At 42.4% G+C, this 22,342-nt stretch overlaps 1 protein-coding gene across 5 annotated transcripts in view; it reads right to left on the reverse strand.

The window, feature by feature from the left end:
- The window catches only part of STARD13 (StAR related lipid transfer domain containing 13), a 427,146-nt gene that overhangs the window by 106,496 nt on the left and 298,308 nt on the right, over positions 1-22,342 (reverse strand). Inside the window, exon 1 of one of the 5 annotated variants that reach the window (XM_077484118.1) lies at positions 21,172-21,326. The exons of the other annotated variants lie outside the window; for them this stretch is intronic. Coding sequence (XP_077340244.1) covers positions 21,172-21,205 — 34 coding nt within the window. The 5' untranslated portion in view covers positions 21,206-21,326. Of the gene's footprint in view, positions 1-21,171; positions 21,327-22,342 lie in introns of those variants that run through there. 5 annotated transcript variants of the gene reach the window in all.

Here is a 22,342-nt window from a genome sequence, read left to right on the forward strand (position 1 = left end):
AGCGTCACACAGCGGGAGCCTCCCATTGCGCGGAGTGGCCCGTGAACCAAGAAGAGACGCCGTGGAGGAAGATGCCCGAAGAGAACCCCAGAGCAAGAAGAAGCAGATCGGAGGAAGAAGAGGATCGGAGGAAGAAGAAGATGGAGGAAGAAACCAAAGGATGAAAAAAGGAAGAAGGAAGAAGACCAGAAGAAAGAAGATGAAAGAAGACTTTAAAGCGGGATTCCACCCTAAAGTGGAACCTCCGCTGATCGGATCCCTCCCCCCCTCCGGTGTCACAATTGACACCTTTCAGGGGGGAGGGGGTGGAGATACCTGTCAAAGACAGGTATTTTCACCCACTTCCGGGCATAGACTCCCGTGGGAGTCTACGCCATTTCCTGCCCTGCCGCGCTGTCTGCTGGGACACACACGGGTCCCAGTGACAGCGCAGAGATTTCCTATTGCGCGGCGCGGCTCGCGCATGCGCAGTAGGGAACCGGGAAGTGAAGCCGATTCGCTTCACTTCCTGATTCCCTCACCTAGAATGGTGGTGACAGCAGCCGAGAGCCGAGTGATCGATCGGCCTCGGCTGCGGGCATCGCTGGAACCCGGGACAGGTGAGTGTCCATTTATTAAAAGTCAGCAGCTGTAGTATTTATAGCTGCTGGCTTTTAATATTTTTTTTTTTGGTGGAATCCCTCTTTAAGGAATAAAGGAAATAAAGGAAAAGGAATAAAGGAATTGTCAAAGACCGTCTCCTGTCATTTTTAACACTTTTTTGGTGAAATGGTAGGGATACTTTTGTACCCCCTCACCATTTCACACAGGGGGAGGTCGGGATCTGGGGGTCCCCTTGTTAAAGGGGGCTTCCAGATTCCAATAAGCCCCCACCCGCAGACCCCCACAACCACCGGCCAGGGTTGTGGGGATGAGGCTCTTGTCCTCATCAACATGGGGACAAGGTGCTTTGAGGGGCTACCTCAAAGCACCGTCCCAATGTTGAGGGCATGTGGCCTGGTTTGGGGGGGGGTGCTCTCTCCTCCCTCCCTCTTTTCCTGCGGCCTGCCAGGTTGCGTGCTCGGATAAGGGTCTGATATGGATTTTGAGGGGGGCCCCCACGCCATTTTTTTTGGCGCGGGGTTCCCCTTAAAAACCATGCCAGACCTGAAGGGCTTGGTATGGGTTTTGAGGGGGACCCCCACGCCATTTTTTTTTGGCACGGAGTTCCCCTTAAAATCCATGCCAGACCTGAAGGGCCCGGTATGGATTTTGAGGGGGACCCCCATGCCATTTTTTTTTTGGGCACGGGTTCCCCTTAATATCCATACCAGACCCGAAGGGCCTAGTATGCTCTTGAAGGGGAACCCATGCCGTTTTTCCTTTTTACATTAAAGTCGTGTTGTAAGTCGCGCTGTGATTCACACTCAAGTCGTGTTCAAGTTGCCTCCCAAAGTCGTGCTGGAAGTCCTGTTACCCCTATGTGAATGAATGGACTCTTATGATACAAGTTCAATAGACACAGATTGTTATTGTTAGAGTCACGTCGAATCTCCTATCCATATCGAACTGTGTCAAAACGAAAATAAAGCATTTATTTATGTCGGATCTTTCGTTTTTCGGATTCTGTGCTTTCTTTAGCGTTTGTCAAAACGATAACGAAAATACCTGAAATTTGGACGAAAATGGATTCAGACCAAAACGAATGCACATGTCTAATTGTCAACTAATTTCATTCTAAACCCCTAAAATTTTGTCCAGACCCACTATTTAGATGAATTCTCATATGATTTTTCTCAAATGAAAATTACATTTATGGTTACAATTTCTTTTTGTTTACAGTTTCATCCCACTCCAATGCATTTTCTTGTCGAAAACAAACATATATTTGACCTCACTAACCATTTGAAAATAAAATTAATGTTCCAAAAAAGAAAATTGAAAAACAAATGAGTGGTAGTACATGGCCAACTTTTTTTCTTAAATGATTGACAATCTACTGGGCAGTGAGTGAGACAGTAGATGGAGTCAGTGGCGTAGAGAGTTGACAAGGTCTAGATGAGAGGGTGTTAATGAGAGTGTAGAAATTTGCAGTGTAGAGGCAGGAATTGTATTTTTGGAGGGCAGATTTATACAGGTTGAAGTTGGGCTTTAGTTTTATGCTGCCCTCAATTTACTACAATTCTTCAAGACAAAAGTGATGCTTGCTCAGATTTACACTAATGTGTATGAGTCTTTCGGACTATTGTGCTCTCTTTGTCCCCCTCATGATATTTGTGGATGGCACATGACTTACAGTTTCTAGCAGATTGGGCATTAACTTTGATCACCTTCTGCCAAAATGGGCAAAATCCTGTGCAGCCTCAGCCCTGAATTCCTCCAAACGTCTGTTTCCAGCCTGACTATTCTTATGCAATACTTCAGCTACAAAGAGTCACTGTTATGTAACCGCTCATGAGCAATCTTTAATCTAAACCGTCTTTCTAGTTATCATGTTCAAAACGTTATCATGCTCTGGGTGTGACTTGATTTCGGAACTGTTTATATGAAAAAATACAAAGGATCTGTGGAAAAAGGAAGGTTAATTCAGTGTTCTAATTGATAAGACTGACATTTATGTTGCTGCATGAGGATGACATAATGTGTACGGCAGCTTCTGTTCCCAAATAGAAGGCAGTTGACGTGTTTGGCAGCAGAAGAGGCTGAGATGTTTACAATGATAGATTAAAATGCCACAGGAAATGTTTTCATACAGAAATGGAACGGCTTATGAATGCTTTATTCTCTCTTGAATAGATTCAGTACTGTAAGTGGGCACTTCTGTGCGTGAGTAAAGCAACATGCCCTTTCCGTCCTCATTTGTTCCACGGGGGCCGAGAACCCTTGTATATTGGGTGGTCGGCTCCACATAAAAGAGTCCGGATCCTCTTTTGGAGACAATTCGGAGAAATTCAGTTTTTAAAATAGAGAGAGCACTGTAAATAATATCTCTGAGACTATAATTAAAAGTAATGTTTTTGCCCTTTGGCACATGGTATTCTCTGCCACTGCCTCTGATTATGTCTGTATGAATGGCCAGCAACTATTTGACATAACAAAGGAAGAATGCAGAATATTAGCCAAAAATATGACTAAATGAGTTCAACACAACAAAAAAGTAGAAGCAACAATGGGCTAAAATATTACAGACTGAAATATATCTGGTTCATTCCAAAATAAAACAAAACAAGTTGCAAACCACTCAAAAAAAGTAAGTTACAGCTAATTATCTGTACTATACAATTCAGTAGCAAAATATTAATTACGGGTCTGATTTTTAAAATCAGCTACAAAATTCTCAGATGTCTAAGGGTACCTATGTAACCTTAAGTCCACGTTCACAATGTGATTTGACATGTCAAATCACAGCCTATTTCCGGCAACAGCTCCATCCGAATCTGCATCGCACCAATTCCCAAAAGTAGTTCCTGCACTACTTTTGGCGACATCGGGGGCGATTTAAATACCTGCTTACCTGGCCAAAAGATGCACACTGATAACACGGACCTTTTTTTGTACAGTAAACATTTATGGGGGACTGCGTCAAATGCTTTTGCAAAATCTAGATACACCACATTTACGGGCCTTCCTTTATCTAGATGGCAACTTACCTCCTCATAGAACCTTAATAGACTGGTTTGGCAAGAACGATTCTTCATGAATCCATGATTCATGATTACTGCTAGTGATACCGTTCTCATTACTAAAATCTTGTATATAGTCTCTTATCATCCCAAGAGTTTACATACTATTGATGTTAGGCTAACTGGTCTGTAATTCCCAGGGATGTATTTTGGGCTCTTTTTAAATATCGATGCTGCATTGGCTTTTTCTCCAATCAGCTGGTACCATTCCAGTCAGTAAACTGCCAGTAAAAATTAGGAACAATGGTCTGACAATTACTTGACTGAGTTCCCCAAGTACCCTCAGGTGCAAGCCATCTGGGCCCCGGTGATTTATTAATGTTAAGTTTCCCAAGTCTAATTTTAATTCTGTCCTCTGTTAACCATGGAGGTGCTTCCTGTGATGTGTCATGAGGATAAACACTGCATTTTTGGTTACTGAAGCCCCCCTGATTCCCTCATGAAGACTGAGGAGAAGAATAAATTCAGTACCTTCGACATCTCCCCACCCTTTGTACCCAGATGTCATTCCTCATTCTTTATGGGGCCAATATGGTCTGTCCTCCCTTTTTTACTGTTTACATACTTAAAGAATTTCTTGGGATTTTTTTTTCTCTCCTCTGTTATGTGTCTTTCATGTTCTATCTTAGCTGTCCTTTTTGCACCCTTACATTTTTTTGATGCATTCTTAAAGTCTTAATGTTGAGAATGATCCCTCAACCTTGTATTTTTTAACCAGTTGCTGACCGCCCGCCGTCAAATGACGGCCAGGCGGCGCAGCTCTCGTGGCGGGAGGCCGTCATATGACGGCCTCCCGTTTAAGCAGGGTATGCGCGCGATCGTGCGCGCGCATCCCCGTTCCCTCGGTGGCGGCGTGTCACGGAGACACCGCTCACCACCGAGGGTGGTAAACAGCCATTGGTCATGGCTGTTTACCACGTGATCGGCCGTGATGAAGTCACGGCCGATCACAGCAAGTGCTTTACGGCTGTAAACGGCGCATGCGCGGGATCGGGAGCGCGCTGCTCGTTCACATCGGTGGCGGCGTGTTCCCCGGGAACACTGCTCGTCACCGATGCCGGTAAACAGCCATTGGCTGGCTGTTTACCCATGTGATCGGCTGTGAACCTTTCACAGCCGATCACTAAATGTAAACACAGAGCGGTAACTGCCTGTTACCAGCTCTTCTCTCCTCACACACAGTTTCCAGTGTGAGGAGAGAAGAGCCTGGAGCAGTGAGTTATCGATCTGTGTTCTGTAGTGTCTACACCAACACCACACTTGTCAGATCGCCCCCCCCCCACTGTCATCTGTCACCCAACAGTCACCACAGTCACCCAATAAAGTGAACCTGTCACATAGGAGACTGCCATCAGTGACCGTCAGCGGTGCACCTGTCACCCATCACCCGTCACCCATCAGTGACCGCCAGCTGTCGCCCGTCACCCACCAGTGACCGCCAGCTGTCACCTGTCACCCACCAGTGACCGCCAGCTGTCACCCGTCACCCACCAGTGACCGCCAGCTGTCACCCGTCACCCACCAGTGACCGCCAGCTGTCACCCGTCACCCATCAGCCACCGCCAGGCGTCACCCATCAGTGACCGCCAGACATCAACCGTCACCCATCAGTGACCGCCAGACTTCACCGTCACCCATCAGCCACCGCCAGGCGTCACCCATCAGTGACCGCCAGCTGTCACCCGTCACCCACCAGCCACTGCCTGCAGTCAGCCATCAGTGACCGCCAGACATCACCCGTCACCCATCAGTGACCACCAGACATCATCCGTCACCCGTCATCCATCAGTGACCACCAGACATCATCCGTCACCCGTCATCCATCACTGACCACCAGACGTCACCCGTCACCCATCAGCCACCGCCAGGCGTCACCCATAAGTGACCGCCAGACATCAACCGTCACCCATCAGTGACCGCCAGACTTCACCCGCCATCCATCAGCCACCACCAGCCGTCACACATCAGCCATCGCCTGTCACCCATCAGTGACCGCCATCTATCGCCTGTCACCCATCAGTGACCGCCAGCCATCGCCTTTCACCCATCAGTGACCACCAGCCATTGCACGTCACCCATCAGTGACCGCCAACCATCACCCTCCACCCATCAGTCACCGCCAGCCATCAGTGACCGCTAGCCGTCACCCATCACCTGTCACCCATCAGTGACCGCCAGCCATCAACCGCCACCCATCGTGACTGCCAGCCATCAACCGCCACCCATCGTGACTGCCAGCCATCAGTGACCATCACCCATCAGTGACTGCCAGCCATCAGTGACCATCACCCGTCACAATCCGTGGCCTGTCACACCGTCATCACCTGCCACCCATCACACAGCCCATCAGTGAACGTCACCTGTCACACAGCCATCAGCGCCATGGCCAGAAGAGTATATACCAGCGAGGAGGCGTTCCAGATCCTCTCCATGACCGATGAGAGCAATGGGGAATTCTCATCAGATTCCAATTCCGATTCTGATTCTGATTCCGAATCAAATTCGGCATTTAACCCGAATAGTGAATCGGAAATTGATTCGGAGGAAGAATGGGTCCCTCCTAAAAGGGCAAGGCCATCTGAAAACCAGGATTATATTCCCAGGCCCGGTATCAGAGCTCCTGCCAGCAATAGGCCCCAAGAACAAATTCCCAGGCCCAGTACCAGCGCTGCTGTCAGCGTTAGACCCCGGGATCAAATGCCTAGTACCAGCTTTGCCGCCGGCGATGGGCCTCACCAACAATTGCCCAGACCCAGTACCAGTGCTGGCACATCACGCCTGAGCAACACAGGAAATTCCAATCCGACTACTAGAGTGTCACATCCCCCAAGAGCCAGGGCCTCTACATTTATGCCAGATGATCTTGCCAACCCAACATGGCTGCCTTCCAACTCGGCATCACCAATTATTCCCCCTTTCACAGCACAGCCAGGTGTGCAGACCAACACCCAAAATTTTTCAGAGATCGATTTTGTTCATCTGTTTTTGCCCGACACATTTCTGCAATTAGTTGTGGACCAGACAAATTTATATGCCCAGCAGTATATTGCCAATAACCCCCACTCATCATATGCCCGTCCCTTTGAGTGGCGAGATCTCAATTTGGAGGAGTTCAAAATTTTTATGGGCCTCACCCTGAACATGGGGATAACAAAAAAAAATGAAGGACATGCCTATTGGTCCACCCTACCCATCCACCACATGGCTATGTATTCTGCCGAAATGTCCAGGTCCCGATACAAGAAGATAATGCGCTTTCTTCACTTTAGCGACAACACAGAGTGCCTTCCCCAAAATCATCCAAATTATGACAAGTTATGTAAACTTCGCCCACTGATACATTTCTTTTCCCAAAAATTTGCAGAACTCTATGTCCCCGATCAAAATATATGTGTCGATGAGTCCCTGGTACCCTTTGCAGGCCGGCTAGGAATAAAGCAATATATACCTAGCAAAAGGGCCAGATACGGAATAAAATTATACAAACTATGTGAGAGAGCCACGGGATATCTGTATGCGTTCCGCATATATGAAGGAAGAGATTCCCAGCTCCAGCCCCCTGAGTGCCCGGCCTACATGGGCACAACTGGAAAGATTGTATGGGACCTGGCATACCCACTTCTGAACAAAGGATATCACATATACCTTGACAACTTTTACACCAGCCTGCCCCTTTTCAGACACTTATACATTGCAAAAACCCTGGCCTGCGGAACCTGCAGAAAAAATAGAAAGGGCTTCCCACAATCACTGGCAAATAAAAAGCTGCGAAGGGGGGAAAGAGCATCACTGAGATGCAACGAAGTGCTGGCCTTGAGGTGGAAAGATAAAAGGGACGTGTACATGATGTCCACCATCCATGAGGACACTACAATTGATGTTCAAAGAAGACAAGGTCCCACTGAAAAGCCTACATGTGTCCAAGATTATAATCTCTACATGGGGGGAGTGGATTTCAACGATCAAATGATTCAGCCCTATTTGTCAATAAGGAGGTCCCGATTCTGGTACAAGAAAGTAGCAATCTATCTAATCCATTTGGCCATTTATAATTCCTACATAGTCTACACCAAATCCATGGAAAGCCCCGCCCCCTTCCTAAAATTCATCGAAGAAGTTGTCATGACCCTCATCTATCACCAAAGACCCCCCCTAGTTGACCTTCGCTCTGAGGCTGTTTGCCGACTTCGTGAGCGCCACTTCCCCTTCAAAATTCCAGCATCTGAAACAGGCCGAAGACGGCAAAAAAAATGTCGCGTGTGCACCAAAAAAGGGTTTCGAAAAGATACCAGCTACCATTGTCCCGATTGTCCCTCCCAACCTGGCCTTTGCATTGGTGAATGCTTCAAACTTTATCATACATCCCTAAAATATTAGCCCATATTTTTAACCATTTCCCCATTTTCATTATCTGTGCTGACCATTTTTCATGCTTCCCCAAATAACCATGCCACTGCCTTCCACGTGAACTGACCCTGGCCTGTTTTTTGACTATGCCTCTGCCTACTGTTTGGACTGCTTCTACGTGAACTGACCCTGGCCTGTTTTGTGACTATGCCTTTGCCTACCATTTAGATTGCTTCCACGTGAACTGACCCTGGCCTGTTTTACCAACTACGCTTATGCCTACCGCTTGGACTGCTTTCACGTCATCTGACCCTGGCCTGTTTTATGGACTATGCTTTTGCCTACCGCTTGGACTGATCTGTTGCCCTGCTACTCTAGGACACAGGGGTCTCCCATGTGAGGGGCTCCAGAAATGTTTTTCCGGATGGAGGAAACAATTTTTATTGTTTCTTCCGGTTTTCGGAATAGGGTCTGGAGTCCGGAGGCTTCATAGAGATTTGGGAGGGTCGAAGCCTCTACCCCTGTGCCCATGTGCACAGGTCTTACGTGATTGCGGCCCTCAGCCTGCCGCTGACTTACTGCCACCATGCCTCTGCCTGCCGCATGAACGGACCACACCGCTACCTGGACTATGCAAATAATTAGCTGTAGCAAGAGGCAGTATGTTTATGAAGGGCTGGAGAGCGGTGCGATAATGAGTGTCTGCAGGTAACGGTGTACCAGGACCAATATTATGGCTGTGCTGGCTGTCTCTGTCTGGACAATTTCTATGGACTGCCATGCTGACAATATCCTTGTGCTGACTATAGACAATATTCCTGCCGGCTGCCTTGATAACTACCATTGCTGTCGCTAAGCACATCCCTGCCTGCTGCCTGGACCAGCGCTCTGGTGGATACTACACAGGTAATGCTTTTTTTTTTACCCTTTCCACAATAGAATTTATTTTGGATTATAATTCTTGGTATGTACATGCTATGTGTTAGAAATACGAAGGTCCTTCAAAAATGATAGGTTGCCAGGTAACTATATGTCATTTATGCTCCTAGAACGTCTGATGGTGCTACTTGAATGTTGGGCCTTTGTATGTGGCCAGGCAGTGTAAAAGTTTCACACATGTGGTATCGCCATACTCAGGAGGAGTAGCAGAATGTATTTGGGGTGTCATCTTTGCTATGTACATGCCATCTGTTGGAAATATCTGATAAATGGACAACTTCGTGTAAAAAAAAATGCGTTTTCATTTTTTTCCACATTTTCCAAAAACTTCTGGAAAAAAATGAACCATTCAAAAGACTCATTATGCCTCATAGATTATACGTTGGGGTGTCTGCTTTCCAAAATGGGGTCATTTTGGGGGCAATTCCATTGTCCTGGTGCTCCAGGGCCTTCAAAAGTGTAATAGGTGGTTGAGAAATGAAATGTGTAATTTATGCTCGTAGAATGCCTGAAGATGCTATTTCAGTGTTGGGCCTTTGTATGTGGTCAGACTGTGTAAAAGTCTCACACATGTGGTATCGCCATACTCAGGAGGAGTAGCAGAATGTATTTTGGGGTGTCATCTTTGCTATGTACATGCTATGTGTTGGAAATATCTGATAAATGGACAACTTTGTGTAAAAAAAAATGCGTTTTCATTTTTTTCCACATTTTCCAAAAACTTCTGGAAAAAAATGAACCATTCAAAAGACTCATTATGCCTCTTAGATTATACGTTGGGGTGTCTGCTTTCCAAAATGGGGTCATTTGGGGGGCAATTCCATTGTCCTGGTGCTCCAGGGCCTTCAAAAGTGTAATAGGTGGTTGAGAAATGAAATGTGTAATTTATGCTCGTAGAATGCCTGAAGATGCTATTTCAGTGTTGGGCCTCTGTATGTGGTCAGGCTGTGTAAAAGTCTCACACATGTGGTATCGCCATACTCAGGAGGAGTAGCAGAATGTATTTTGGGGTGTCATCTTTGCTATGTACATGCTATGTGTTGGAAATATCTGATAAATGGACAACTTTGTGTAAAAAAAAATGCGTTTTCATTTTTTTCCACATTTTCCAAAAACTTCTGGAAAAAAATGAACCATTCAAAAGACTCATTATGCCTCTTAGATTATACGTTGGGGTGTCTGCTTTCCAAAATGGGGTCATTTGGGGGGCAATTCCATTGTCCTGGTGCTCCAGGGCCTTCAAAAGTGTAATAGGTGGTTGAGAAATGAAATGTGTAATTTATGCTCGTAGAATGCCTGAAGATGCTATTTCAGTGTTGGGCCTCTGTATGTGGTCAGGCTGTGTAAAAGTCTCACACATGTGGTATCGCCATACTCAGGAGGAGTAGCAGAATGTATTTTGGGGTGTCATCTTTGCTATGTACATGCTATGTGTTGGAAATATCTGATAAATGGACAACTTTGTGTAAAAAAAAATGCGTTTTCATTTTTTTCCACATTTTCCAAAAACTTCTGGAAAAAAATGAACCATTCAAAAGACTCATTATGCCTCTTAGATTATACGTTGGGGTGTCTGCTTTCCAAAATGGGGTCATTTGGGGGGCAATTCCATTGTCCTGGTGCTCCAGGGCCTTCAAAAGTGTAATAGGTGGTTGAGAAATGAAATGTGTAATTTATGCTCGTAGAATGCCTGAAGATGCTATTTCAGTGTTGGGCCTCTGTATGTGGTCAGGCTGTGTAAAAGTCTCACACATGTGGTATCGCCATACTCAGGAGGAGTAGCAGAATGTATTTTGGGGTGTCATCTTTGCTATGTACATGCTATGTGTTGGAAATATCTGATAAATGGGCAACTTTGTGTAAAAAAAAAATGCGTTTTCATTTTTTCCCACATTTTCCAAAAACTTCTGGAAAAAAATGAACCATTCAAAAGACTCATTATGCCTCATAGATTATACGTTGGGGTGTCTGCTTTCCAAAATGGGGTCATTTTGGGGGCAATTCCATTGTCCTGGTGCTCCAGGGCCTTCAAAAGTGTAATATGTGGTTGAGAAATGAGATGTGTCATTTATGCTTGTAAAACACCTGAAGATGCTTCTTCAATGTTGGACCTTCGTATGTTGCCAGGCTGTGTAAAAGTCCTACACATGTGGTATCGCTGTACTCGGGAAGAGTAGCAGAATGTATTTTGGGATGTAATTTGTTGTATGCATATGCTGTGTGTGAGAAATAACCTGATAATATGACAATTTTGTAAAAAAAAAAAAAAAAAAAAAAAAAAAATCGTCAATTTGCAAAGAATTGTGGGAAAAAATTACAACAAAAAAAAAAAATCATGCTACTTACTTAATACCTTGGAATGTCTACTTTGTAAAAAGGGGTCATTTGGGGGGTATTTGTACTTTCCTGACTTGTTAGTGTCTCAAGAAATGAGATACACCTGATGTACTGAAGGCCTGATCAGAAGTGATCAATTTTCAGTGATTGGTACCATAGTTTGTAGACTCTATAACTTTAAAAAAGACCAAATAATTTACACTAATTTAGGTTATTTTTACCAAAGATATGTAGCAGTATAAATTTTGGCCAAAATTTATGAAGAAAAATTACTAATTTGCAAAAAAATTTGATGGAAAAAAAGAAAAAGGCATTTTTTTCACAAAATTTACGGCATTTTTTATTTATAGCACAAAAAAAAAAAAACCCACTAGTGATTAAATACCACCAAAAGAAAGCTCTATTTGTGTGAAAAAAAGGACGCAAGTTTCATATGGCTACAGTGTTGCATGACTGAGTAATTGTCATTCAAAGTGTGAGAGCGCTGAAAGCTGAAAATTGGTCTGGTCAGGAAGGGGGTGTAACTGCACTGTACTGAGGTGGTTAAAGGCCTTCTCCTTTGCTTTTATATGCATTTTTACATTGGAGTAACATTGGGCCTCCCTGTTGATGCCTAGTATGGAGAAATGCAGTATCGGGCGGAGCTAGAGGACCGGATGTCACCGCGCACCAGCTAGCTGGCGTGAGCCGCGGCTGTGTCTTTCACTTTGAAGTGCCTGTTTTTTGTTTAATTGTTTTGGAATAAAGGTACTTTGAAATTTAAACCCACTGCACTATGAAGCCCTCTTTCTTCCTTCCATGATTCACCTTTGAAAGTATCTATTCTTAATGCAGGTCCCACAGAGCACATTGGAGTTTGGACTTTCTGGCAGAGCAGAGGATCCAGATGGATGTTTGAAATTGCCACCCCTGAATGAGTGATCCCTCCTGTCTGTGGCCATTAGATCTCCGTACTAGAGAACCTACGGTTCTGGTAAGCGGCCATCTGGAATTTTATTATTCCTTGGCTGTCATGTGAGACTATACTATGAAAAGATAATGGAATTTATTGAATACTTTATGGACTTTTTCCTGTTTATTTTTCAGCACAGGGTTTTTTCCCCTTTAGCACAAGTTAATTCATGTATGCTGATGAACATTTAGCTGTTTTTGCACACGTTTGTTGAGTTTGCATGTATAGGTGCACATATTGCATTTAACTACAGGTGTTGCACATTTGTTTGTTTTTGCACATATTAGTACCACTTTTTTTGGTTGTGCATCTATTTTTATTTTATACATATTTTCCAGTTGAACATTCCAGTTTTTTCTTAGATTGCAGCACTATCATATATATATCACCTAGTACCCACTATATATATTTTTATATATTTTTTTGACCTTCGTTAGTACCTATTGGGGGTAGCGCGGATTATCCACATTACACATACATTGGAGTAAAGCCATCTAGGACTTTTGTTTTCTCTTTTAACTTTATTACCCGATGGGATGCATTGGCTAATGCCCTTATTTAATATGCTCCTAAAGCAAAACCATCTCTCCTCCGTGTTTTTTGTTCCTAAGGTTTTATCCCAAATGCCTTCTAGCAAGGTTTGTAGTTTAGGGAAGTCTTTTGAAATTCAGTGTCTTTGTATTCCCCTTAGATTTCCTATTTGTGTGATTTATACTGAAGCCAAATGACCATTGATCGCTGTTACCTAAGTTGACTCGTATTTCCACATTCGTGATCAGGTCTGTATTGTTGGTAATCAGTAGTTCCAGTAACGCTTTATTTCTAGTTGGTGTGTCTACCATCTGACCCATAAAATTATCCTGCAAGACATTTAGGATCTGGAACTGTCGATCCAGGGAATATCTGCTTGGTTTAGGGCAGGGATGTCCAAACTACGATGCTCCAGCTGTTGCAGAACTGCACATCCAATGAGGCATTGTGAGGCATGACTAGGCATAATGGGAATTGTAGTTCCTGAACAACTGGAGGGCCATAGTTTGGAGGCCCCTGGTTTAGGGGATCAGGAAAAAAAAAATTTTCTCCAGTTGGAACAAAATGAATCATACCTTATAAGGCTTCATGCACATGATCACAAGAAGGCCGTACAATATACATATGGTGGTAATCCCCTGCCAGGGGTCACAGGAGCATGTGCGACTTAGAAATATCTTTGTTGAAAACAGCTATTCAGGTCTGCACATGAGGACCAGAAAAGGAACATCATTTGTAAATCCTATTTTAGCAGAAAGTATCACTGAGCAATTACTGTTAGAGGATGAATTATTAGTTAATGAGCTGTGACATAGTATCATTAAACTGTCAGCTTCCATGGCTCTTATTAGATGCCACATCAGTCAGACTGACAGTGAGGGTACAGAAAGGGTTTGCCTTTCTATCTGGTTACTGTAATATGAACAACAGAGCAATATTGTGTCTGGGTGAAGTTGCTTTATGTGAGGGAGGCTCTCTATGCATGCTATCTGGAGATGGTTCTTTGCAGTGTATCATCATGTCAAGGCTAACTTTCTGCATAGTGTACAATGTGGAGGCCCCTATTCCAGCTTGCTGATTGCAGAGATGATAATGCGGGTAATGAGTCAGTGCTTTAGGAAATATCACGTTGGAGGGGAAATGTAAAAAGTAAACAGATGGTTTCATACAGTATGGTGGTGGCTAATGCTAACACAAGTTCATCTATCAGTAAGTAATCTCACATTTTATGAAAACATAAAGTTAATGTTCTATCCAGGACACTATAAATGAATTCTGGCTATGCAAGCAACATTACAAAAAAATAACTCTGCTATCATTGTATTTAAAATTGCTACATAACATAACCCCATAGCTCCCAACTGTCCCTGATTTTGAGGGACTGTCCCTGATTTGGGACAAAGTCCCTCTGTCCCTCTTTCCTCCTTATTTGTCTCTCATTTTGGTCTGATTTATATAGTTGTATATAAAATGTACTATTTATCTTTTAAAACGTGTTTTTCAGTGCTAAACCTTTCATCCAGTTTCTAAATGGTTGCATTTGTAAATTTCAAAAGCCAGTATAAAGAAATAGTAGTGGTTAAAAAAAAAAGCATGTGTGGATTTAACAAATCTTTTTTATGTATAATTCTCCTTTAAAAGAGCATGTCAGGGGGGTGTGTCCTATACTGACATAAGTTGGAAGGTATGTAACCCTTTTCTAATTACAGGCAACATTTTCTTTTTTTTTTATGCATTAACAAACTGTAAAAGTTTAACAGAATAATTAGAACCATTTATAGCAATACTCTCCCCAAAGAGCTAACACTCTAAAGTCTTTACAAATAATCAAATACTGGAAAAACCTATAACAGAAGTTGATTATATTTCCAGTATAGTTTGAGAATTTCAAGTACAGGGAGTCTAACAACCAGAATGATAGATACTAAGCTACCATATTGTCCCCTTCCCTCTATTAAAAAAAATGGTTTGAATTTATGTTCCTGTGTGTGGTCACTTCCTTTCAGTCTACTATAAGTCTGAACCAGCTTTAAACAGCTCAGCTCCCATGATGCAGTCTTTCAACATTCTGTTCCTGTATAATGTAATGCCCATTTATTATAATGTAGTGGGAGATGTGCATAGAGACATGGCATTTTCAAGAGTGCTGGGCATTGGACTTTAAAGTAAATGTTCTTAACCACTTAAGGACCAGGCCTCTTTTTCAGATTTGGTGTTTTCATGTTTAAAACTGTTTTTTTTGCTAGAAAATTACTTAGAACTCCCAAACATTTTATATTGTTTTTTTTCTAACACCCTAGAGAATAAAATGGCGGTCATTGAAATACTTTTTTTTACACCGTATTTGCGCAGCGGTCTTACAAGCGCACTTTTTTTAGAAAAAATGCACTTTTTTGAATAAAAAAATAAGACAACAGTAAAATTAGCCCAATTTTTTTTTATATTGTGAAAGATAATGGTATGCCAAGTAAATTGATACCCAACATGTCACGCTTCAAAATTGCGCCCGCTCGTGGAATGGCGTCAAACTTTTAGCCTCAAAAATCTCCATAAGCGACATTTAAAAAATTCTACAGGTTGCATTTTTTGCGTTACAGAGGAGGTCTAGGGCTAGAATTATTGCTCTCACTCTACCGATTGCGGCGATACCTCACATGTGTGGTTTGACCACCGTTTTCATATGCGGGCGCTACTCACGTATGCGCCCGCTTCTGTGCGCAAGCTCGTCGTGACGGGGTGTTTTTAAAATTTTTTTTTTTTTTCTTCTTATTTATTTTAATTGATTTTATTTATTTTTACACTGTTTTAAAAAAAAAAAATGGATCACTTTTATTCCTATTACAAGGAATGTAAACATCCCTTGTAATAGAAAAAAGCATGACAGGTCCTCTTAAATATGAGATCTGGGGTCAAAAAGTCCTCAGATCTCATATTTGGGCTAAAATGCAAAAAAAAAAAAAAAAAAAAGAAAAGAAAATCTGACATTTAAAAAAAAATATACCTTTAAGAGGTATGGGCGGAAGTGACGTTTTGATGTCGCTTCCGCCCTGCTATGGTATAGAGACGAGTGGGGGCCATCTTAGCCTCACTTGTCTCTATGCCCAGCAGATGGAAGGACCCGATCGCCTCCGCCACTACCGACGGCTCCGGTAAGCGGCGGAAAGTGCGGGAGGGCAGCGGGAGGGGGGGGAGCACCTCTCCCGCCGCCGATAGCGGTGATCTCGCGGCGAATCCGCCGCGGAGACCACCGTTATCGTACAGAGGACCGCCGCCTGAAGAGATGGACACCTCGGTTGTGGCAGCAGCTGCTGCCGTTACCGAGATATCCCTCTTCAAAAAAATCACGTACATCCCCGGTGGGCGGTCCCCAAGTGATTAAAGTGGACTTAAACCGCATTTATGAAATCTGACCTGGACACATATATCTGTAGTGTTTACTTATCTCTCTCCAAAGCGCTAGGTCTCATGTCTTTCTGCTGCTCTGTTCCTCTGTTATCAGCATGATAACTTATGACAAGTTCTCCGACACAGGAGATAAAAGTAGCTGGAAATTTGTGTCAGGGAGGGAGCTTAGAGACAGATAAGCAGAGAGCTTGCCTATTCCCAGCATAGCTTTGTAAGTTTCTTTGTTCCTCTGCCTATGTGGTGGGGGGGGGTGCCTTTCCTTCAATCAGCTCACACACAGTGTATGCCAAGACTCCACACCCACTGCTGAAACAGGAAGATTTATAACACAATGTGCACTTTCTAAAGAGTCTAGAAAGCTGAAGACAGGAGATATACACGTACAGCGTATGTAGGGAGATTTGTCTTATCTCTATGTATCATCTGAGGTTGTCCACTTCAATGGGTATATGTGAAGGTTTACATATCCACTTTAAATGTCAGCAAAACACACATTGGGGGACTTAATCAAAACTGGAGCAGACAGAATCTGTAGCAACTGCACATGGCAATCAGATTCTATTTTCGTCTTGTTCAGTTAGGATCTAAAAATTAATGTTAGAAGCTGATTGGTTGCTATGCAGTTTCTCCATATTCTGTCTGCTTCAGTTTTGACAAATTTCCCCCTGCTGTTTTTTTATACCAGCCATACATGGATCAGCAGGAAACTGACAATATTTTATTCCATATATTGCTAGGCTTGTTTTTACACAAGTCTATATATTGATGAAGTTGTGTACAACCATGCTGTAAGGTTTTTCCCAAACGATCAGCACTGCCCAATATAGCCAGCAACACTAACCATTGTATTCTGACAGCGGGGAAGTCTCCCCATTGCCAGAATACAAAGCCACAGCAGTAGAAATTCCCCCATCCACATCAAATATGAGGATGGGGAAATCAAGTAATTTCCTTTTGTTCAACCCGCTGGCTGAATGAAAAAAAAAATGCATAACGTATGGGCTACCTTAGTTATGCTCTCTAAAATATGTGTACATGGGTTTCTCTGTATAACTATATTGCATTTGTGCTCAATTCCAGTCAAACAGTGTGAACCATACAGGGCTGAGGCTACTTCTCAGGTTAAACAAACCCATATGAAATACACCAGTCAGTGTACAAGCATTTGGAATTGTGCTCTAAAGAGGGCAACAAGGCACCCATATGTGCCCAGTAATAGGTGTGGTTAGTGTTGAGTACAGCGTCAGCGAGCACTGACACTTGTGGATAGTTGTGGCTTGTGGTTAGTTGTCACTGTGGAGGACTCCTTTACACTGAACCCAGTGGAGCTCTCACCAGGCACCAACTCAAACATGAATAAAGAAAGCCTTCAAACTGTCCACTCTCTTCAGTAGGATAGGATGCTGATTATTTCAATAAAGCCTCAATTTCAGAAAAGGAGACATGACTCAATCTCCACAATCTCTCCTGGATTAGATTATGTGGAGATTGGGGTATATTAGAACAGAAATAATACATATATAAGAAGAAGTCTAATTTCTCAGGAACAAAAGACTGGCTCCTCCTTTAACTTTCCTTTAATTTGACAGGCACATCCAATATATAGCACATTATGGCAATGCCCCATTACTGCCCAATACTCGGGGTTGACTTTGTTCATCTCTGCTTTATCAGAAGAGATAAACACAGAAGTCAGAGAATGTATCTGCGCCTGTTGGACACTTTGTATCACATATGTCAGTCTTTTGAGCTCTTCCAACAGGACCCTTCATGTACAATGCACAGGAAGACTGTCATACACTTGTGCTTGTAGTGTGACAGTGTTGTCCAGTGTATGGTCCTTGGTAGCCAACCCAGCAAGCCTGTTTCTTCAACCCAGAAGATGGAGCTGACTTTGACTTTGACGATGGTCTGGCATAAAATGAAAGTCTTTTATTAAAGCAATATCGGTGTTTCTTAGAGCATACCTACTGATCATTATGTCAGACATTCTACAACTCCAAGCTAAGCTCTGTAGTCAGAAGCCATTCAACTCCCATTTGCTACATGATGACAAAGTCAGTTGCTATGTCTTAGAGAGTATACATAGCCTATTTTTTGGTTAGAATAGGTACGTGTTGAAACCCCTATTAGGTTATTTTTTGCTGTCTGCATCTTGTCTTGCTGGGGATATTTCCCTGCACTTTCTGTCATGGCCAGTCTCCTCTTGGTGTTCCTGCACACTAGCTGCTTGTCCACTGGTGTTGCATGTCATGCAGCATTTGGGTAAGTGTCTCTGGGTTTAGGTTCACTTTGGTTGTCACGTTTCTGTTTTGGTCTATAGCACTTTCCATCTCCGCTTTTTTTCTCATTTAGTTTTATTCATTTATCACTTTTTCCCAGTTTAGTGTTTGCACATATTTAGGCCACTGATAATCACCTTTACATATAGGTTAGCCCATTACAATTTTCATTATCAATACCTTATTTTATCATCACTCTACATATAGGTATACTGGGTTCATTATTTACATACTACCTCAAATACTCATTACTGTTTCAAACTACATATATATTTAATATTTGTCCCTCAGATACCCCTGTCTGATGAGTTATACACTTTCACCGCTGCTACATGGAGACCCTCTTAATACCCAGGCACCTTCTAACACCACCCGATGCTGCAAACATATATCAGGCCGCCTCAGCTCCCGTGGGGAGATTTGTGCCTCCGATTCATTCTATGCCATTTTTCACGTGTTACACCCACCGCCGGGGTTGGTAAGTGTGTTTGGCCAACCATTCTAAGTACTACTCTTTCTTTTACCTTCTATATAGAGTGTGGTTTACTATATATGTATATTCCACAGGAACCTGTCGCATCTACTCCTATCTTTGATGCTACAGCTATATCAATTACGCCCCAACAATGTCATCGACACTACTTTAGTAAAATTATACTTATACATGCCATGTGATTATGGATACAGCTACTGGGTATGCCACCTTTGGCACTTGCAGGCTATATTGTTCTTTTATACATTACTACTCTGATTACTATGTGCCTATTACGATTATGTTCCCATTTGCATATACTTTTTCATCTATCATGCCTTTTTCATCCATCAACGCTTGTGCTAATTATATGTATATATATGAAATCTTTCTATTATAACCTCTGTGAATAAAATATTTTTACTCCTACCTCCGCATTTCAACTGCTTCATCTAAAGTCCCAATTTCCTTGCGAATATACCTGATACCGGGATGGAGGAGTGTAACCGTGCCTCATTTAAAGTCACAAACCCCCCTTTTTTTCAAATCTGTCTTGCAGATGGAACAAGAATTGTGAGAAAATCTCCCGAGTGAGGTCAATTTCCATCTGAGACATCTGTCACCGAAACATTTGTCCCCATTGGAAGATTTGCTCTCATCTCTTGCTATCATAACAACTCTAAAATGTAAAAACTTCCACTTCCTGCCTTGGAGAAGAAGATCCTCCTAGAACAAATACAGCACTGAATACCCCTAGAGGGGGGACACAGACAGCAATAAAACTTAGCATATAGTCTATCTTTTCTCTACACCAGTGGTCTCCAAACTGCAGCCCGGGGGCTGGATGTGGCCCTTTGCTTGCCTCTATATGGCCCTTGAGACACTATTCCTCTCTCTGATATGAGACACTATTCTGCCAATTTACATCCACAATGGGGCACTATTTCTCCCACTGACACCAACAATGGAGCACTATTCCTCCCAATGATACCAATGATGGGGTACTATTCTTCCCCCTAATACCAAATGTGGCGATGTTTACTCCCACTGATGCTAGGAAAATTTCCACTCCTGCTGTCCACAGTCCGGCCCCCCTAAAGTCTGAAGGACAATAAACTGGACCTTTGTTTAAAAAGTTTTGAGACCCCTGCTCTATGCTGTCCAAAACTAAAAGGTTTTACATATAATTTAACAAATGTATTTTAGAAAAGCATCTATCTAGCAATTAAATGAGTTTGTTTTAGTATAAACACCACTGAATTAGTACATTCTAGTAGTCAATATGGGTGATTTACTATAACTGGAGAGTGCAAAATCTGGTGCAGCTCTGAAACCATTCAGCTTCTATTTTTTTTTCTGTTGTCAAAATTGAACGAGCTGAAGTTAGAAGCTGATTGGCTACCATGCACAGCTAAACCAGATTTTGCACTCCAGTTTTAGTAAATGAACACCAGTGTCTGTGGAGAAAAAATAAAATCAATGGTTGAGATTTGGTGACATGTAGTATCATCTTGGAACCTGCAGATGTCAGTGTTGTCAATGACAGATGTAAATGTTATGGGCAGGGCATGCTAAGACTTTTAGTTCCACAATATGTTTCATCTTGATAGTTATCTGATTCCTACAGGCACAACAAAAAATCTGACAAATTAAACTAACAGACAATTTGATCTCAAGAATATAAATATTAATTTATATAAAATGTATAGAATGTAATCTTAACTCAAATTTACATAAAAAGGCAAAAAGTGAGTTTGAAGATCAACTTTACAGAAATGCTTGTAAAACGACTCCCTTAGAACAAATGCAATATTAAAAATGAAAATTCTGTATTATAAATAGAATATATTAGTTACATAAACAAACTATTCGGCAGAATTCCATTCAACCCATAAATCTAGGTTATAGTAACCACACATCACATTAAAAAGGACATCTGACAAAACTCTGACAGTACCATGTCCTTTTCCTCTTCAGAAAAGCTTTTTGAGTCATGTTTAAGCCAACTCTTCTAATGACTTGTATTATAGCCTGCAGCTACAAATTACAATGAACACATGTAAAGGATATCCCACACAAATCCCATCAGTTGAATGAATCCGAATTACTACACTCCTTTTCTTCAGCAAGAGTTCTTACTTGCTTACTGACGACTAGATTAACCAGCAGAAAAAGAGTTAAAAGATTGCAAAAAAGACTGTCCTAGATGTACGGTAGATAAGCCCTGCATAAACATAGACTCACCATTCAGGAAACCTGCAGCTGCACAGAAAATCATAGTGAAGGGTTCCTTCAACTGTCCACAAACTTCATATAGAAGCAGAAAGCCAAGTTGTAGGAGATAAAAATGTTGTGTTACGTGATTGTGCTGGCATGCTGCTTCATTGCAGACATCCAACAATGCTGAATGTATTGAGCTGTACACTGCTCCTATTGACCTCCTGCAGTGAGCAAATGACACACTTAGCCAATCCCCATCTTCCATTTAGCTGGTGTGTTTTTTACGTGCTAATAGAATTACTGTGCACATGAGAAAAACTTACACAGGATCAGCATGAAACTATATATACTATTCTTCTTTTTGGGTAGACTAGAAAATAGAGAAATAAAAAATGTGTTTTTTTAATGTCCTATCTATCCCATTGGGGAGAATTCCCTTTAGCTAATGGCCTGTAGATCCCACAGAAAGTGGGAAGAAATGTTTCCAAAGGGAAGGAAGTAACGTCTTTGAAAGTTGACACTGCCCCAGTTTGAGAATGTACCAATTACAGTGACAGCTCAAAAGATTGGGTTTGCTTTCACTTCAAAGTGGACCTTCCATGCTAACTTAATGGTATACTTTTTCACCGAGCCCTGCAGGGCCCCCAACACAAATGGCTTTAAATAGCCATTTGTAAAAAAAAAAACAACAGATCACCCATCCAGAAAAAAAATACTTCAGGGAAGCACAGGTAATGTAATGTTGCCTTCCTACAGAGCATGGATCTCCAAATATTATTAGAATGCACTTCAATCCATTATAAGAGAAAAATCTTGCAGGATTTCAAGCGTCCAAGTATCCCATCACTCGCACTTTTTGGAGGCTGTGGTTGAGGAACAGTTTTTTCAGGGAGGTCCCGCAGTATAAAAATGGCTTTTGAAAGCTATTTATGTTGGGGGACACGGGGCATGCAAAAAAAATCGGACTTACCGTTTGACATGGAAGCTCTGCTTTAAGTTCCAGTGACAACAGGGCATAAAATATACCTGTGTTTGTTGTGCCCGGGAACCCCAGCTGGTGTTAATTCTGTCCATAGGACTGTACTGATAGAATACGGTGTACATGGCTATAAACCTGAAATCGCTGCTACTTGCATTTATATGTATATGCATATGGGCGTAATTTAGTGAATGAAAAGTATATACTTTTTGGTAA

Source organism: Lithobates pipiens, unplaced genomic scaffold (assembly GCF_037356315.1).
Source record: "Lithobates pipiens isolate NorthernLeopardFrog02 unplaced genomic scaffold, aLitPip1_a1.2 Scaffold_16, whole genome shotgun sequence".
Lineage (NCBI taxonomy): Eukaryota > Metazoa > Chordata > Amphibia > Anura > Ranidae > Lithobates > Lithobates pipiens.